This window comes from Hyperoodon ampullatus (genome assembly GCF_949752795.1).
Source record: "Hyperoodon ampullatus genome assembly, chromosome: 2".
NCBI lineage: Eukaryota > Metazoa > Chordata > Mammalia > Artiodactyla > Ziphiidae > Hyperoodon > Hyperoodon ampullatus.
The window spans coordinates 47,019,231-47,037,442 of NC_136915.1; the positions used below are offsets into that span (position 1 = coordinate 47,019,231).

Below are 18,212 nucleotides of genomic sequence, written 5' to 3' on the forward strand. Positions count from 1 at the left end.
CCATTGCACTGCGGCCATGACGTCCTCAGGGAGAGATCAATGGGGCTGGTTGAGAAAGAAGAAGCTGCCTGGCTTTTGTACCAAAAACAGCTGGGATGGCCCTCCTATTCCTAATTGTGCCTGTGTCGCCTGATATTGTCACATGGAAAGAGCATTGGCTCTTGAAGTCAGACACCGTCATTTAGTGGCTCTTTGGCTCTGAGCACATACTGCCTCCCTGGGGCTGTTTCCTCATCTCTAAAATGGGGATAATACCTGTTGCCTACATACTTCTCAGGTATTTGAGAGAGTAGGAGTCACAGAGCTCTGATGAACTAAGGGGCAGTCTTGCTGTGAGAGGGCACCTTTGTTAGTTGCAGTGGCAGCCAGTTGGATTTGGCAGTTGTCTCTTTCTTCAGCTTTGGGGTGTTCCTGGACTATAGGAAATGCCCTCAGTAGCTTTGTAAGGTGACTCTTGGGCTACTTTTCCCTAAGCTTTGAGCGAAGCAAATGTCTTGCATCTACGCTAAAAGAGCTAGGGCAACGAGGGTGGTTGGGCGTGGTGGGAAATGAGGCTGGAGGACCAGGTAGGGCCGTGCGCAACAGCCTTAAATGCCCTAAGGAGCACGAACTCTATCCTGATGGTGGTGTATGGAGCCCCAGGGGGTGTTCAGGTAAAATTTACCAAGGAATGTACAGAGCTTGTGTACTCTTCAGTGGTGAAGCCTGAAGTAGAGGGTGGATTGGAGAGAAGTGTGGGAGGCATGTTGGGATGGGAGTTGGTGATGTGCTGACTGACTTGCTGCGGGTCTCCAGCTGGCCTTGGTGCTTCTGCTTTGGCCTGGCAGGCAGGAGGTGAAGGTTTCTTCAGATATGGTCCGTGACTTCTCTTGGCAGCACTTTTTTCTGGCCCTAAGTCTCCCTTCTAGTTTATAGACACATTTTTAGCTGTTCATTTTCTCAGTTGTTAGCAGATTACCCAGAATTCTTTAAAGGCCCAAGGTCTACTCTACCCTGTCTTCCAGAAAATGGGGGAGAAATCTAAACAGAAAGCAGACTGATTTGTGGAGGAAAACCAGTTTCATGCTTCTCAGAAAGTGTAAATGCATTGGAAATGATTATTTTTTAAATGAGTAACATAGGCAAGCGGCTTAGCACAGGTGACTGGCAACTTCAGACCCTTAACTGGGTGCTGGGCCAAGCTACAGGCTCCTCTGTCTGTACCCAAGCCCATGGGGTGCTGCTAACACCCCTGGACCCGGGAGGCCAAGGCCTTGCCTAGCCTGCCCACTCCATGCTTTATACCCAACAGCTGTAAACGCTCTAGTGACCCGCACCTCCTGGCTTTTGCTCCCCCATGCCCCTTCTCTACCCCTTTTTCAGTTAACACACGCTGAGACATGGCAGCTTCCCGGAAGCCTTTCCCGATTCCCCTTTCCCATAGAGGGAATCACGTCCCTTGGGCTAACACCGTACCTCACAGATGCTTCTATAGTTGTGCCTTGCTGTCATTATTTATTTCCCTCCCCCCAGAGAGGGATGGTGAATTTTGTTTGTTGTTTAATGTGTGTTTTCAGCAAGGGGCCTGGCTTACCCTGGGCACTCACTGTTGAATGAAGGAATGAAAGCGTGTTCTTGTTTTATTTCACGTTTAGCCATAGACATACATGATGCTATAGGACTGGCCCAAAGGTTCTCGCTAGGTTCTAAGGGAGAGAGGGTCATGCTAATTTGCAGACTTAAAAACAACCAAACAAATAAATATGCTGAACTCGCATTTTAATGTTGACTCATATCTAACGGTTCACCTTGACTTGTTGGGAAGGTCCATGGATGATTAAGATTGCAATTCAATTAACCCCTCTCTTTTTTTTTTTTTTTTTTTTTTTTTTTTTTGTGGTACGCGGGCCTCTCACTGTTGTGGCCTCTCCCGTTGCGGAGCACAGGCTCCGGATGCGCAGGCTCAGCAGCCATGGCTCACGGGCCCAGCCGCTCCGCGGCATATGGGATCCTCCCAGACCGGGGCACGAACCCGTATCCCCTGCATCGGCAGGCGGACTCTCAACCACTGCGCCACCAGGGAGGCCCTAACCCCTCTCTTTTATTGTGTTCACTGCAGGTACTTTGTAAAAGCCCTGACACCAGCATTTTTGGTCTGTGTAGGATCCTCTGCTTTTCGCAGGAATTATCTCCGGGGGAGAAAGGTGCGCCAGGTAAAGTGACCGGCGCCATGCTGTGAGAGCCAGGCCCCCTGGACCTCCTCCCCACTCCTCCTCCTCAGCCTGGGGTCTAGCACACTTGAATCAGCAGGACCTACTCCTAGAATCCAGCGGTTTATTTCTGTCACCCTGGGGACAGGCCTTCCCTGTATTGTGGTTGGGGAGGAGCTGCCGACTTCCTGAACTGCAGCCTCTCTGGTCAGAGTGCTGAGCTCCAGCTGGTCTTCACTCATCTCTCTTCGTACAAAACTCCGTGCCTTGGTCACGACATCCTTGGACTCACTGTGAGCTGTGTTACCCACCAGCCTCCATCTCTGACCTGAGGAACCCACTGGACTGTGGACGCTGACTCACAATCCAGTGACATGGTTCTGAACCTTTGTGGAGTCAGAGGCCTTAGAGAAGCTACAGCTCACACTGCAGACATACACAAACCATGCTTGTAATTGTAAGATATCAGAGCTGAGAGACTCGGGCCTCCCGTGACTTCACGAGCACAGACGGCTGCTCTGTGGGGATGCTGTAGATCCCTTGGGGTGAGATGGGGCCAGGAAAGCCAGGTCCTGTTTCTGTATCTATGAAGACCTACAAACTGGGGTCCTCCAGACTCCCTAAAACGTTTGTCACTTTTCCTGATCTTTGCAGTGTGGAGAACTGTGACATACTTGGACAGTATGTCACAGTTTTCACATTTCAGAATTTTATGCCTTTTAAACTGGGAAACCTTTTTGTATGTTGAGTCACTGTCATACGTTGTATTTTTGTCTGCAGCTTTTTGCTTCCTCCTTCCTAGAGGATTTTATATACCCTTACCTTGTGTTGCCCACCTTGTCCCCCAGGGAAGAGTGTACTTCCCTGCTCCTGATGCAAAGGGATGTGAGTGGACATGTCCAGACCGAGCTTACAGAGCATCGTGTGGTAGGCTTTTGCTCTTTTCCCTCTGCCGTGGGAACATATTTCCCAGAGAGGGGCTGTTCCTTTAGCCTGAGTGTCAGATGCTAAGACACACGGAGCAGAGCTGAAGCAGCTGGCCTGTAGCCATTGACTGTAACATGAATGAGAAATAAATGTTTGTTGTAGTAATAAGCACTGAGATTTGGGGGTTGTTTGTTACTATAGCAAAGCTAACTAATACATCATTAAACTGAAACCAGCTGCTGTACTTAAGATCGACTAATTTGGGGTTTTGTGCTGTGCCTGCCTTTGTCTTTGAAGCGCATTTTGCTGTGGAATATTTACAAAGGACCAGGCAGCTTTCTTCCAGGTGCAGGTCCCTGCCTGTGGCTTGTGGCCAGAGAGCCGAAGTTCAGCCTAAGCCTGGCTTAGGCCACACTGAGGCCATCCTCTCTCACTTTCCAGCTGGACTCCATACTTTGTGTAAGAGGCTAACATTCAGCTAGCAGCCACCCCGGTAGGCATTGCAGGGTTCCCTGCAGGAGCCACCACACTCTCATGGGGCAGAGCAGGTTCCAGGGTGCCGCCTTACTCACCTGTGACACAGACTGGTTACCGTGCCGCCTTCTGGACACTGAGGCTGGGGTGAGATGCCAGATGAGAGCAAATTGTACGGTCAAAAGTATACGCACCTTGAGAACGATCCTTATGTGACCATCATCCCCGTCACCCAGCCCTTTCATAAGACTCTCGGCAGTCAAGTCCTCAGTCGTTTCTGCTCCACCTTCTCTTCAGTCCCTGCCCCAGCTCCAGCTGGGGTGGGACACAGGCAGAAAGGGGAGAAAAGGGACTTAGGATGGCGAGCTGTGAGACCAGAGGTAGGATCCTGGTGCTGCTGACTTGCTGTGACTGTGAGTGAGGGACGGCCACGTGGAGAATGGTCCCTGTTCCCCCCTCACAGGCATGTCTGAGGCCCTGCTGTGCAGACACCGTTTGCAAAGTGCTCAGTGCAGTGCCTGGCACATAATTACTAATAACCAACTCTTAACTCAGTGAACTATACGCAAGGGCACATCCGTGCACACCTGTAGCACTTAGACCATTGATTCTCAACCAGAGGCAGCTTTGCATCCTGGGGGGACGTTTGCCAATATCTAGAGACATTTTTGGTTGTCACAACTTGGTGGAATGCTAGCGGGTGGAGGCCAGGGATGCTGCTAAACATCCTGCAGTGCACAGGACAGCCCTCACAGCAAAGATATCTGGCCCAAATTGTCACTAGTGCTGAATTAGAGAAAGGCTGCGCTAAACCTTCCAGAAGGTAAGCTCTCAGTGGGCAGGGGCCAGGTGAGGGGCTGGTCTGACTGCCCAGGCCTGACACACAGTGGGAACTCAGTGAGTGTGTGCCGATGAGTGGATGGAAGAATGAAGGAACTAATGAATGAAAAGAAATGAGCCAGAGTCCTGTCCCAAGGCCCCACTTGCATACACACAAGCACTAGTAAAGGCATTCCCAAGCTCACACCCAATGTGGCCACCTTACACCTCTTCCGGGAAGGCTCCTGGCCTCCCAGTCCATGGCTCTGCCTCCTCTGACTTCTGCCATCCTCTAAGGGTCGCCAGGTGAGTGAACCCAGTGCGGACTTAGGAGTGACCTACAGAAGTTAGGATGAGAACCTGGCTGGGGTGAGGAGCAGGGGGCCCTGTGAGCCCCACCTGCCTGGCATGTGTGCCCACACCCCCTTCCAGAGCACAAGGCCTCACCCAGCCTTGCCCCACTGCAGTGGCTATGATGGTGGGCAGCGCAGCCCAGCTGAGCACAGCCAGGAGTGTGGGGGAAGGGCCCTAGGCACTCCCCTTCCTCAGGGGCGGAGCCTGTGGGGTTGGGGGACAGGTGGCCCTCATGTGAAGCGGATGCATGCAGTGGGACCTGTGGGCCTGGCCTTCACCTGCTGCCTCCCCAGCCACCTGCCTATGCCTGGGATTCCAGCAGAGCCTAATCAGAGCTCCCCACAAGTTCTTAACCCCTCGCCACCTCATTTTACAGATGAGGAAACTTAGGCCCGGAGGAGGGACAAGGAACCAGCATCCTTGGCATCCCCGACTTGAGGCAGAGCCTTTCCCACCATCCCAGGGCCCCTCCTTCCCACGAGACTAGAGTGTGGCCCTTCGCAGGGCCAGGGGTCAGGGATGGAGGTGAGACCCCCCCACACCCTGTCTGGTTACCTCTGTGGATTTAGGGTGGTAGCTGGAGAACTGGGTGGAAGAACAAAGCCCTCTTAAGCCAACCCCTGATGAAACACACTGCTGGCAGTTGCACAAGGGCAGGCAGAGATGATGGCCATCAATACGGAGTGCAAGCACTGTGCAAACCATGTACCTGAATTCTCTCATCCTAACAGCCATGCTCTCAGGTCTGTGATCCCAATTTTATGAATAAGGAGATGGGGGCACGCAGTCTCACCAGTGAGTGTCAGAGCCAGGATCTGAACCCCAGCATCTCACTCCAGAGCCCACCTGCCTCCTTTCCCATGTTCCTTTCATTCCATTTGCTTTACAGACATTTAATGGGCACCAACCAAGGGCAGGGCATCAGCCAGCCTCTGCCTTCAGGGCCATGCTGTTGAGTGGGTGTCATAAACCTAACCCTGGGCTGAGAACTGCTCCCGTGAAGAGAAATGCAGCCACTCCAAGCAAGCCTGTCCATGCCCCTGCTCCCTGTTCCCCCATCAACACTCTTGGTGTGGCATTCAAGGCCCTTCAGGGTCTGGCCCTTTACCTCTGCAGCTCCCTCTGTCTCCAGCCTCCTTAGCCCAGCCATCCTGGCCTCGGTTCAGCTATAGGGCAGGAGGGTGCACTGGCTGGAGTATCAGCTCTGGAACCACGCTGCCTGCCTTCTAATTCCAGCCCCATGACCCACTAGCTAAGTGGCCTCAGGCACCGGTCCTCAGTTGCCTCATCTGCAAAATAAGGATAACAGCATCTGCCTCATGCAGATGCTGTGAGAATTAAATGAATTAATCTATGTGTAGCACATGGAACACAGCTTGCCTCATACCAAGTATTTGTTTAATCTATGGAACTTAACTTTTTATTCTCCAATCTTGCCATGCTCTTAGCTTTGGACTTTTGCACATTGTTTCCTCTGTCTGGAAGACTTTCTTCCACTTCTTCCCCTCCCTCCATTCCCACTGTTCCCCCCTTTACTATTTAACACCTAGTCTTCCATTAGGCCCAGGTGCCTCTTCCAGGAAGCCCTCCTGGCTTCTTATCACACGTCCCATGATACCTGCACCATCCCTACACTTACACTACACAATAATTGTCTGATTACTGGATGGTTGCTCCTGCTTCTCTGGAAACTGAGTCAAGGACCCTGAACTGTGCATCGTGTACTCCCAGGACCTAGCACAGCACATGCTCAGCACACAGCGGGTGCACAACAAATAATTACTGGCTGATGACACAGGCAGGAGTGATGAGTTCTGAACAGATGGAGTGCGGGGAGCCACCACACATGACGGATGTGGGCCGTTCAGTTGAAGAAGGGATTGGTGAGGTTGGGAGAGGTGGGAGGGTCTTCAAGCAAAGGCAAGGAGCCTTGAAAGGACATATTCCAGGGGTAGCGTGCGGGCTGGCTGGGCTTGGTAGTAACGGCTGCCATCTATTGGGCACTTAGGATATGCCAGACAGCGTCCTAGAGTGCTTCATGTGGATGGGCTCAATCCTTGCAACACCTCTGGGAGGCCAGGAGCTCAGCAACATTTTACTGAGAAGAGTAGCACAGAGAGGATAAGCAGCTTACAGAGCCAGCTAGTGAAGAGTGGGCCAGAACTTGAATTCTGGACTCCCCTAAGCCCCTCAGGAGATACTAACAGTAGCAAGACTGGGCCTCTGCCACCAGGAGCTGGCAACAAACCCAGAGGCCCTTGCCTGCTCACTCCAAGGTCGTGGTAAAGTCTTGGCGCTCACTGTGACCTGCAGTGTCCCTGACGTGTCTACCTGGGTAGAAGAATCCAGCCTGCAGAAACCCCTGCCAGCACCCAACATCCTGCCCATGGCATTTCCGTCAGACCACGCGCTTTCTGGGTGAGCTGGGCAACAGGTTCTCTCCTTGTACATGGGGTGTCCTCACTGGTAAGTGCCTCCAACTCACTCTCCAGGCCCTACACGGTTTTAACCACAAGCTTATGAGCAGCCTTGAGAGCTGCTGGCTTAATAGGAATGGACACCATCCCCGCAAGGAGGAGGGGCCTGAACGTGGGAGCCTAAAGTTGCCACCCCATTGTGGTGGCCCATGTGCACTGCCCACCCACCTACTGAGCACAGAGGACTAACCTTCCATAAGGGCAACTGCCACTTCCCAAGCACCTGCTGTGAGCAGGCACTGCTGTCCCCGTTCTACCGATGAGGAAGCACAGGGGTATGAGAAGTATCTTGCATGAGGTCACATAGCTACTAAATGGCCCAGGCAGTCTGACACCAGAGTCTCTAGTCTGGGTCACTATGATGTAAGTCATTATTTTAAATTAAGTGAAGTACCTTGACTTTTTTTCCCCAAAGTTCACAGTAACATCATAAAAATCTTTATTTTCCCATTTTCCACATTATAGAAGACTTTTAAAAATCCTCTTCCTAACCCTAAAACAAAGCCGTGTGTGCCCTGGATGCGTAACAATTCTAAAATGCATTCTGGCGTCTAGGTGTAGAAATGGACAGTGGGAACTCTGTGAAGAGGCCTGGCGCTCAAGTAGTTAAGGAAATGACAATTTTGAGATTTCCTCAAAGCTCCTTTATTGATAGCCCAGCAGGTGTTTCTTCCATTAAAACACCGAATATTAATGGAGCCCTTGATTTACATTCTAAACTTGATTTACACGACAGTTTTGTTATGCACCAGCCTTTGTCCTCAAGTATTATTTCTGCTAAACATTTCTCAGCCAGTTGCTTCTCCATCTCCCCAAGGGAATGAGCAATGATAATACAGCCTGTACCTGTTATTTTGCCAGCAACCCCATTTCATCAATTTATGGCAAGAGGTAACATTGGCAAGTTCAGAAAGGAGAGAGGAAGGTACACGGTTTGAAAATGTCTGCCTTTCCTCTAAGGAGATGGAACCATTCTGCAGGCGTTACTTAATTCTTGCTCGTGGCACTCCCCAGGAAGGTTGTGAAGCAACACATCAAAAAAACAAAACCCAGGTCTCGAGATAATGTTAACAGCAGAACCTGAGCTCCCAATGGGGTTATTTCCTAAGTCATCCCATGTAAGGGAAGCATTTCCTGAGAGCACACCAAGGGTTAAGCTTTTCATATGTCAGCTCAGCCAACCCTTAGACAACCCAGGGAGGTAGGTACCATTATCATGAGTGCATCTTACAGATGAAGAATCTGAGATACACAGATGCACAAAGCACAAGTTATTTGTCTAAGATCACATCCCTGCTAAGTGGTGGATTTAGGACTGTCTATTCAAGGTTCTGGTCTTTCCACCAAATTATACTGCCCCTGGCTACAGGACACTGGCTAAGTAATCAGGAGACCTGGGTTTCAGTTCAGCTTGACCGTGAGCAAATCACTGTGCTCCTTGTATGTGTCTCCCTTGGAAAATAGAGCATGGGTACCTGTTTCAAACCTACAGCACTTCTGTAGCTCAAAGGCTGACTCGGCCAGACATCATTCCCTGCAACAAGATGGACCCAAGGTAGCCTAACTTAGGGGACATAGCACCTGGCCTGCAATCAGGCGGTTTGCCAGTAAGATGGGTTGTGGCAGGTTAATTCCCACTGCAGGCCTGTCTCCCATCTGTGAAACAAGGGCTGGACAGGCACGCTCCAAGTTCTCCCATTCTAAAGGTCCATGATTGTACACCACCCTCAAATCGTTCTGTGTCATACACATTTATGAGCGTTTTAAATTAATTGGTTCTCTATTCCCTGAGTCTGATTTTTTTTTAATAAGGAGGCAAATGCATATTTATTTATTTATTTTTGGTCGCACCCCGCAGCATGTGGGATCTTAGTTCCCCGAGGGACTGAACCCGTGCCCCCTGCAGTGGAAGGGTGGAGTCTTAACCACTGGACCACCAGGGAAGTCTGAATCTGATTTTTTAAAGTGCTTATTCTTGGGCTTCCCTGGTGGCACAGTGGTTGAGAGTCCGCCTGCCGATGCAGGGGACACGGGTTCGTGCCCCAGTCCGGGAAGATCCCACATGCTGTGGAGTGGCTGGGCCTGTGAGCCATGGCCGCTGAGCCTGCGCGTGCAGAGCCTGTGCTCCGCAACGGGAGAGGCCACAACAGTGAGAGGCCTGCGTACCGCAAAAAAAAAAAAAAAAAAAAGTGCTTATTCTTACATTAGGCTAGCCTTCCATAAATAAGTAGGCTTATGAAGCACAAATTTAAAATTAAAAAAATATATTTAAAGCACCCATTTGCACGAATTCTAATTTCTCTACTTCAGGCTAACTGATCAGACAGACATAAATAATCTTTTACTTATTGGAATCATTTTGCCCAGGCAGAGGCCATGCAGTATAGTGGGACAGGCACAGGTTTTGTTCAGTACTCAGATTCTAGCTCTGATACGTAATAGCTGTGCATCCTTGATTAAGTTGCTTAAATGGAGTTTCAGGTTTCCTAATCTGTAAAATGAGGATTTCACAGGACCTACCTTGCACAGTTTTAAGCTCTGAACACGGCATATAAAAGGGTCTCACAGCACAGTGGCACATGCAGGCCCTCAACAAATGAATGACCAGACCACTGAAAGCAGAGAGCATACATCAATCTTACAACGCACAACCGAAATGACTCAAATACTCAACCTTGCAATGTAGCCTCAGAAGGCACTCCATCGACTTTACGAATCAGAATCATCTGGGGAGTTCTAAAACTGCCAATGCCCAGGCCACACCCCAGAACAGAACATCAGGGTGGGACGCAGGGGATTCCACTGTGCAGCCAAGGGTAAGATTCCTGCCTTACAATCCAGCCTTTCTGGGTTTGCTCTCAGAATCCCTGTCTCCTGGCCTGAATGCTGGCCCAGAGCCCAGCGGCAGGCCTGGGAGTCATTAGGAAAGCTGATGGTGTGTGCTGGGGGTGAGGTTACTCTGGCAGGAACAGTGGTCACAAGCTGCAGGGAAGCTGTTTGGCAGGTAGAACAACAGGCCGAGACAAGAACTTCAGTGCACTAGGAATCAGCCTAGGACCCCAGCCTCAGGGAGCTGACCATCCACGAGAGGCTGGCCGCCATACAGTGAGCTGTGCCCGCCAAGTGACAAAGAAAGGCGTCGGTGCTGAGCAGGCAGGCATAGGGGGAGCCGAAGACAACCACTGCCAGGAGCTGCCGAGCATGTTTCAGGAGATGGTGGCTTTGAGCTTGGCCCCGAGAGATTCTTGTTAGGTTTGGACAAGCCATGACCCTGGGGGCCAAGGGTGGAGAACCTGATTCTGCTCCTGGAAGCAGGAGCAATGAAAGCTCAAGCCCACTGCCAGTTCTCCCCAGGGCTCAGGCAGAGACCTTCTCTTAATATTCACCACTGTCGTGCGTGGCGCTAGGATGCAACTCTGCACACAGGACGAAGTCACCATGGCACTTGAAGCCCGCTGCCCCTCACACTTGTGGGAAGAAATGGTTTAACACACATTCTCCCAGCCACCCAATTTTCCTGAGTGGAGAAAGAGTAGAAAAAGGAAAGTCTCCAGGCAGGAAGCCACTGCACTGTTAACATGGCAGGAGTTAGCACTGTTTCCAATTAACATGCAAGGCTCATCCCAACAGTTTGACTTTATTCAATCAATATAACATGATCTCAGTGCTAAGCCACCTCAAGAGGAAGGGCCAGGTCTCTGGAGGTGGTTTGGGGGCCATTAGCTAATTGTATTTACTTTCTGGGTAGCTTAGACGATGGAGGATCAGATCAGATCTGATCTGCCTGTGATGAACCTCTCGGGGAACCAGCCAGTCACAGCTGTAAGGACCTTACAGATCTAGTTCCATTTTCTCACATCAGATGGGGAAACTGAGGCACCAGCAGCGGAGGGGTCGTGTCCAAGTCTCCAGTGAGTCAGTGGCAGTCAGGTGTCCTGATTCTTCTCCCCAGACCATCAGGCCAACTTCTCAATGGAGGAAGACAGGCGGGCTGCCTCTCTGGACCGAATGCAGCAAGAGGCCCATGGTAGGACTGCTGGAGCTGGAAGGGCCTCGGCCACTGGGGAGGCCCCATCCTACACATGGGAAACTCCTCTGAGAGAAGGGAAGTGACTCTCCTGAGGGTCAAGATGACAATCTGGCTCCTTCTAGCCACTACCTCCGAATAGAATATAAAAGGAATGATGTGTGGCAGCAGGGCCAGCCAGACAAAGGGATCAAGATAATGACTTTAAATACAAATAGTCCAAACAGATGACTGGATAACAACTGGTTTTCCTAACATGGTCTCACCTTCCACGAGCTGCCCTCTTTCTGGGGAGACCAGCTCTGGAAAGCAGTATAAGAAAGGCAGCGTTAGAATGAACACCGAGACTGTGAGATGCAGTGGGAGGGGTCCAGGGGGCGTTTAGACAACCTGCACTTGGCTCAGTAATTCCAGGACTCCCTCTCTGGTGAGGAAGACCACCTCTCCGGTGTTCTGGCACCAAACCTCAAACTGTGCAGGGTCGTCCAGGGCCCTCTTGCCCGCGATGATCACAAAGGGGTAGCCGAACTTGTTGGCGTCTTTCAGTCTGTTTCCAATGGTCAGATGGGTCCTGTCATCCAGCAGGACCTCCCCTCGGAGCTGCGGCACCACCTCTGTGATGTGGTCATACAGGTGCCCCGTGAGCTCTGCGGCCGCCTCCTCCTTACTGCCCTTCTTGGGGGAAATGAGGCAGACTTGGTAAGGGGCCAGGAGGCCGGGCCAGCGGATGCAGTCTTCTGTAGCGAGAGCTTCAATGACAGCGGCCAAGATCCGCGTCACACCCAAGCCATAGCACCCCATTTCAGCCAGGGATGGCTTGCCGTGGACATTGGTGAACTGGGCACTAAAAATGGAGGAGTACTTTGTGCCCAGGTAAAACGTGTGCCCAACCTCGATGCCTTTGGTTTTGGTCAGTGGCCCCTGGCAAGCAGGGCAATTTGCCTGTGACAAGTCCAGAGTCTCCATGTTGGCCGAAAAGCCGCAGCTGGGACAGACTGCAAGCCGGTCCTCTCCGACGTCCACCAGCAGCTGGAACTCATGAGACATCGTGCCCCCGATGCTGCCCACGTCTGCCTGGACCTTGACGCACTGCAGCCCCAGCCTGTCAAACAGGCTGCTGTAGGCATCACACACCAGGCTGTAGGTCTGCTGGGCAGCCTCAGGGGAGGAGTCGAAGGTGTACATGTCCTTCATGTAGAACTCTCGGCCTCGGAGAAGACCAAAGCGGGGCCTGGGCTCATCCCGAAACTTCCTCGTCACCTGGTACAGCAGGAGTGGGAGCTGCTTGTAGGACAGTGTCTGCTGGGAGGCAATCAGGGCTGTAATGGCTTCCTCGTGAGTTGGTCCTAAGCAGTACTCCTTGCCGTGTCTGTCTCTAAGTTTTAGCAGCTCCTTGCCCATCGAGTCCCACCGGCTGGTGGCTCGCCAGAGCTCTGCTGGGCTGAGGCTGGGCATGTTGACCTTCTGTCCCCCGATGGCCTGCATCTCCTGGTCTATCACCCGCACAAGCTTCTCCATGGCACGGACAGTATAAGGCAGGAGGTGGTAACAGCCGGAGCTTGCCGGGTGAATCAGGCCCACCTGCAGCATCAGCCGCTGGCTCTTACAAGTCAGCTCGCCAGATCTGCCCTCTAGAGAGAGCACCTGGTCTTCCCGAAGGTTCTGGGGCTGGAACATGCGGGACAGCACCAAGCGCTTCCCTCTCCCTGGGGCACGGTGGTGAAACCTGTGAGGAACGTACCCCGAGAGCTGGTGACTGCAAGTGGCCAAGGCAGGCAGCGCTCTGCATTTTGTCAGCAGCCCTTCCATCTCAACCCAGCGTAAGGAGGCACTTGCGCCTGAAGAAAAACGAGCCGAGCAGAAATAGGTGTTAACTGTGATCCAACACCCTGTAGTAGTCAACACAGGCTGGTCTCCAACAAACTTCTACAACCACCACCGATCTTGCGGATGCAAATCCTTTCTTTTCTAACATCCTAGCAGATCAAAGTACTGTTGTACTTCTCTCACCATTTACTGACGTTTAAAAAAAAAATCAATATTTTCCCGTTTACGGGACTTCCCTCGTGGCGCAGTGGTTAAGAATCCGCCTGCCAATACAGGGGACACAGGTTTGAGCCCAGGTCTGGGAAGACCCCACATGCCACAGAGCAACTAAGCCCGTGTGCCACAACTACTGAGCCTGCGCTCTAGAGCCTGCGAGCCACAACTGCTGAAGCCCATGCGCTCTAGGGCCTGTGTGCTGCAACTACTGAGCCCACGTGTTGCAACTACTGAAGCCCGTGCGCCTAGAGCCCGTGCTCCACAACAAGAGAAGCCACCGCAATGAGAAGCCAGTGCACCACAATGAATACCAGCCCCCGCTTGCCGCAACTAGAGAAACCCCGCGTGCAGCAATGAAGACCCAACGCAGCCAAAAATTAAAAAAAAAAATTAAATTAAAAAATATATATATATATTGGGGCTTCTCTGGTGGTGCAGCGGTTGAGAGTCCGCCTGCCAATGCAGGGGACACGGGTTCGTGCCCCAGTCTGGGAAGATACCACATGCCGCGGAGCGGCTGGGCCCGTGAGCCATGGCTGCTGAGCCTGCGCGTCCGGGGCCTGTGCTCCGCAACGTGAGAGGTCACAGCAGTGAGAGGCCCACGTACCGCAAAAAAAAAAAAAAAAAAAAAAAAAAAAAAAAAAAATATATATATATATATATATATATATTTTTTTTTTTTTTTTTTTTTTTTTTTCCCCGTTTATAAAAATACAACAGCATACTGTGGAGACACCAATGAGTGGTGACAGCATTGGCTCTGGAATCAGGCAGCTTGGATCCCAGTCCGGCTTCCCAATAACTGCACCCTGTGTAGCTTGGGACATGTGATTCAACTCCTCTGTGCTCAGTTTCTTCACCTGTAAAATGAAGGGACCCACCATATAGGTTTATTGTGGGAATTTAGAGAAGAGTTATAAGAACAGTATCTGGTATATTCTATGAACTGAATCTAAGTCTGCTAGAAAAAACAGAAACCAAAAAGAAAGGAAATCAACTATAATCTCTCAGCCCAGAGACAACCACTACTGACGATCCCTTGTCTCTTCTGCAAGCCCTGTTTTTGCCCACGAGCCCCTACCCCACCCATGCCTTCAATGTCCTTAATGTCTCTTCCCCCCTCACAGCACACAGTCCCTGGTCAGGCCACATGCTCATGGCTCCGAGTCAACATCTCCATTCTGTACGTTGTGCCTCTTAAGCTTCACATCTACCCATTCCACTGCCTCCTAGAGAACACACTGCATGAGTACTTCACACTCAGCACCCCACAGGGAGCTCGGCATCTTCCCCCTCAAGCCTGCCCCCGTCCAGCGCTGCCTGTCACTCTGAATGGTAGTGCAAGCCACCCTTTGTCCAAAACAGAAAGGCAGGTTCATCCACTCTGAGCTCTCTCTGTGGTGCCCACCTTCACCAACCCCTCTGGCCCTGTGATTCCTACTGCTTCACTTGCTTTTGATTCTGTTCCTTCTCTCCACCTCCACAGCCTCCACCCAGGTCCAGGCCACCATCATCTCTCACCTGGGCTACTGCAACAGCCTCTTCACTTGGGCTCCCAGCTTCCAGGCCCACCTTCCTCCAATCCATTCTCCACGCTGTAGCCACAGGAGATACTTCCAAAACACATACAGCAACAGCTTTTCTTGCTTAAAATCCTCCAACAGCTTCCTACTACCCTTAGAATCAGGTCTAAGCTTCTGACCTTCACAGTGCACATGGCCCCATGTGAGCTAGCTGCTGGTCCCCTCTGGCCTCCTCTCACCAGTGCCCTCTCTGTGCTCCAGCTTCAGCACACTCATTATTAAAACACAGTTCCCTTTGCGTACCAACATCTACTCATCCTCCAGGCCTTAGGAGTGCCACCCTGTCTTCCAGGATGCCTTTCCTGACCCACTCCCCATATCCCAAAGGCCAGCTTCTCCTGTAGCAGCCCCTGATCCCCTATCAAACACCAATCACTCTTTGGAGTTACTGCTCCTTCGGCTGGGTCTTCCCCCAGGCAGTCAGCTCTGTGGAGCTAACTCGCTCACCACTCAGCACAGAGCAGGGGCTTACTAGACAATTGTCTCATGAATGAGCATGTAGGTTTCTTTATGATTTTACAAAATATTCACACATTCCTAAGGGCAGTACAGCATTTCATTGACTGACTAGATCAAAAACGATTCTCCAGAGAGTTGTTAATTTTCTCTGTTGTATGTAATCTACAACAGAAGGCTTTCTTTTCTTATATATTTGGGAGAGATCTTCAGGAATGGAATTACTGAGTCAACGGGTATAAACTCTTTCAAGGTTCTTGATTTATGTTGCCAAATTCAGTGAGCACCCCTAATCTTCAGCAAATCCCATGGGACAAAGCTCTTCTGCAGTATGCTGAGAACAGGTTACTAATTCCCCTCAGCTCTGGGAAGCTCAAATCCCCCCAGGTGGTTCCCTCCAGCTTTCAGCAGCCTCAGTCCTCCAGCTGGTCTCCTCCAACCTCAAGCAGCTTCATCCATTTCCCCTGGGCACTGTACAAATATTATCATTTCCTATGTGGCCTATGACCTGAAAACGGCTGGGAGGCACAGCCACAGAGCCCTAATGTGACTGCGTGGAAAAGTGCAGGCCTGGAGGCAAGGCACACGTGGTTGACACCTGGAGCCATCACTTAAAGTCCCACCTCAGGCCCGTGGCCCAAGCCAGAAACTCCTTCACCCCTGACTCCTCCTCAAGCAACTGAGTCTGTCTCCAAGATTTCTCTCAAGTCCACCCCCTCCTTTCTTTCCCTTACTTTCTCAGGTTGGGTTGAGAAGGCCCTCAGTACAGCTTGCTACATTACGGTAGCCCAGTGGTTCTGAAATTTAAGCAAGCATCAGAATCACCTGGAGGGCTTGTTAAAACACTGATGGTGGGGCCTCATCCCCTGATTTTCTGATTCAATAAGTCTGGGGTGTGGGCAGAGAACCTGTATTTCTAACAAGTTCCTAGTCACAACGACCCAAGGCAGACAAGGAAGGAAGTCCTGCAATTTCACAACGGAGGAAACAGACTAGGAGTCGAGAATTATTCAAGAGTTTGTGATGGTGACCCCGCCCCAATCCAAGGACGAGATGCACGTGGGAAAACGGACACCACGGTCCTCGGTCTCCGCGCCCAGAACCGAGCCCTCTCTTCATTCCGCAGCACCTCCCTCAGCCCGTCCCTCAGCCCGTCCCTCAGCCCCCAGCCCTCACTGTCACCCACGATCACCAACCGTAGTCCCGGCGAACGCCGACCCCGCAAGCACCGCCACGCCGGGCCACCGCGCCTGCGCCAGGGGCGTGCCTGCACCAAGCCCCGCCTCCTGTCCTTCCCGCCAATCACAATGCCGCGCTCACGGGGACTGGCCCCACCCCACTCTAGACGCCCGTGAATTGCTTGCCGGAAACTCAGGCAAGGAGAGAGAATGGGCTCATAGGTTGGCAGCAATAAGTAAATCACCGTCCCGGAAGTGCCCTCTAGGATTGAGGGAGGTGTAACTCTATGATCAAGGCCTCGGGCCTAGGTTTTGAGTCTGGTGTTCCCGCCCACTGCCAGGGCCCGCCCCACTCTCTGAATAGGAGAACCACTGGCTATAGTGTAACCATGACAACAGTAAGCCATGCGGTTTCGAATCTACCCTATGATTTTACAGGCTATCAATTTAAATAAATTAAAATTTTTTTAAACAATTGGAATAAGACACCTTTATTTAATCTTTAAGACACTAAATCAAACTTTCACAAAATATTTTTTGAGCAGCTACCACGTACCAACCGCTTGTAGAAGCTGGGAATAGTGAACAAAATAGACAAAGTTCCCGGCATTCAGTATAGCTTACATTCTAGTCAATAATCCAATACAATAAAATTAAGGGAAGGCCAAAGAACTTAAGATAAGTGGTATTTTAATGCAATTAAAATTTTTAAAAAATACAAAAACTGACATCGTGAACAAGTTATCAAAATTTTATATAATGACAGGATCCGTTAGTCAGATGTTGTTAAATGCTATGGAGAAAAATCAATTAGGGAAGGGAAAGGGTTGGAGGTCGACTGGTTGCCATTTAAAATAGAAGGATCAGGGAAAGCCTGGTGGAGAAGGTGACATTTTAGCAAAGACCTGAAGGAGTTGAGAGAACCTTGCAGATATCTGGGGGAAGTATGTTTCAGACACAGGGAAGAAGTGCCAATGTCCTGAGCGAGAGCTGCATATCATATAACTCTACCTAACTGATAACAGCTATAGTTTATTCAGCACCTAAAATCTACCAGACCCAGTGCAAGACACTGGTGATTCTGCTATTGGCCCCAAGAAGCTCTCAGCCTGCCAGAATCTGCCAGGAAAAACACTGTGCGATCAGTGGTGTAATGGGGGCTGAGAACAGTTCTGTGGGAGCACAGGGAAGGAGGGCTTCCCTGAGGAGGTGAGCTTCAAGCTGAGCCTGAAAGATGAGTGGGGTTTAGCTAACACAAGAATGGCAGTGGGAGTGGAGTGAAATGTCCAGGACAACTCACAGCCACAGAATCAGGAAATAAGGAGCCGGTGTGAGGGAAAAACGGGGTGTGGTAAGATTTACAGCTTTATTTCCCACAGCTCCCAACACAGTGCCTGATACACAAACCAAACCAGTGGTTCTCAACTTTGACTGAACTGGGAATCACCCTGTGCCCCCAGTCCCAACCCCACAATGCTGGTACTTTACAGTCCCCAGTGATCCTAACGTGAAGCCTGAGCTAGATCTGCTGACCTAGAGGAAGGGCATCAGACAACCCGGTGCCTGATACACAAACCAAACCAGTGGTTCTCAACTTTGACTGAACTGGGAATCACCCTGTGCCCCCAGTCCCAACCCCACAATGCTGGTACTTTACAGTCCCCAGTGATCCTAACGTGAAGCCT

At 51.0% G+C, this 18,212-nt stretch overlaps 2 protein-coding genes across 2 annotated transcripts in view; one reads left to right on the top strand and one right to left on the bottom strand.

The window, feature by feature from the left end:
• TTC4 (tetratricopeptide repeat domain 4) overlaps positions 1-2,201 on the top strand; it is a gene marked incomplete at its 3' end in the record, with an annotated part of 40,130 nt that extends 37,929 nt beyond the window's left edge. Inside the window, exon 10 of the mRNA XM_079728424.1 lies at positions 2,099-2,201. Within this exon, the coding sequence (XP_079584550.1) occupies positions 2,099-2,201 (103 nt within the window). The remainder of the gene's footprint in view (positions 1-2,098) is intronic.
• Positions 2,202-10,913: 8,712 nt separating this feature from the next.
• On the bottom strand, positions 10,914-13,076 carry PARS2 (prolyl-tRNA synthetase 2, mitochondrial; the record flags this gene model as incomplete). The annotated part of the gene is made up of 1 exon (XM_079696665.1): positions 10,914-13,076. The coding sequence occupies one exon, from the start codon at positions 13,074-13,076 to the stop codon at positions 11,649-11,651; it is 1,428 nt and encodes a 475-aa protein (XP_079552791.1). The 3' UTR covers positions 10,914-11,648.
• Positions 13,077-18,212: the final 5,136 nt, after the last annotated feature.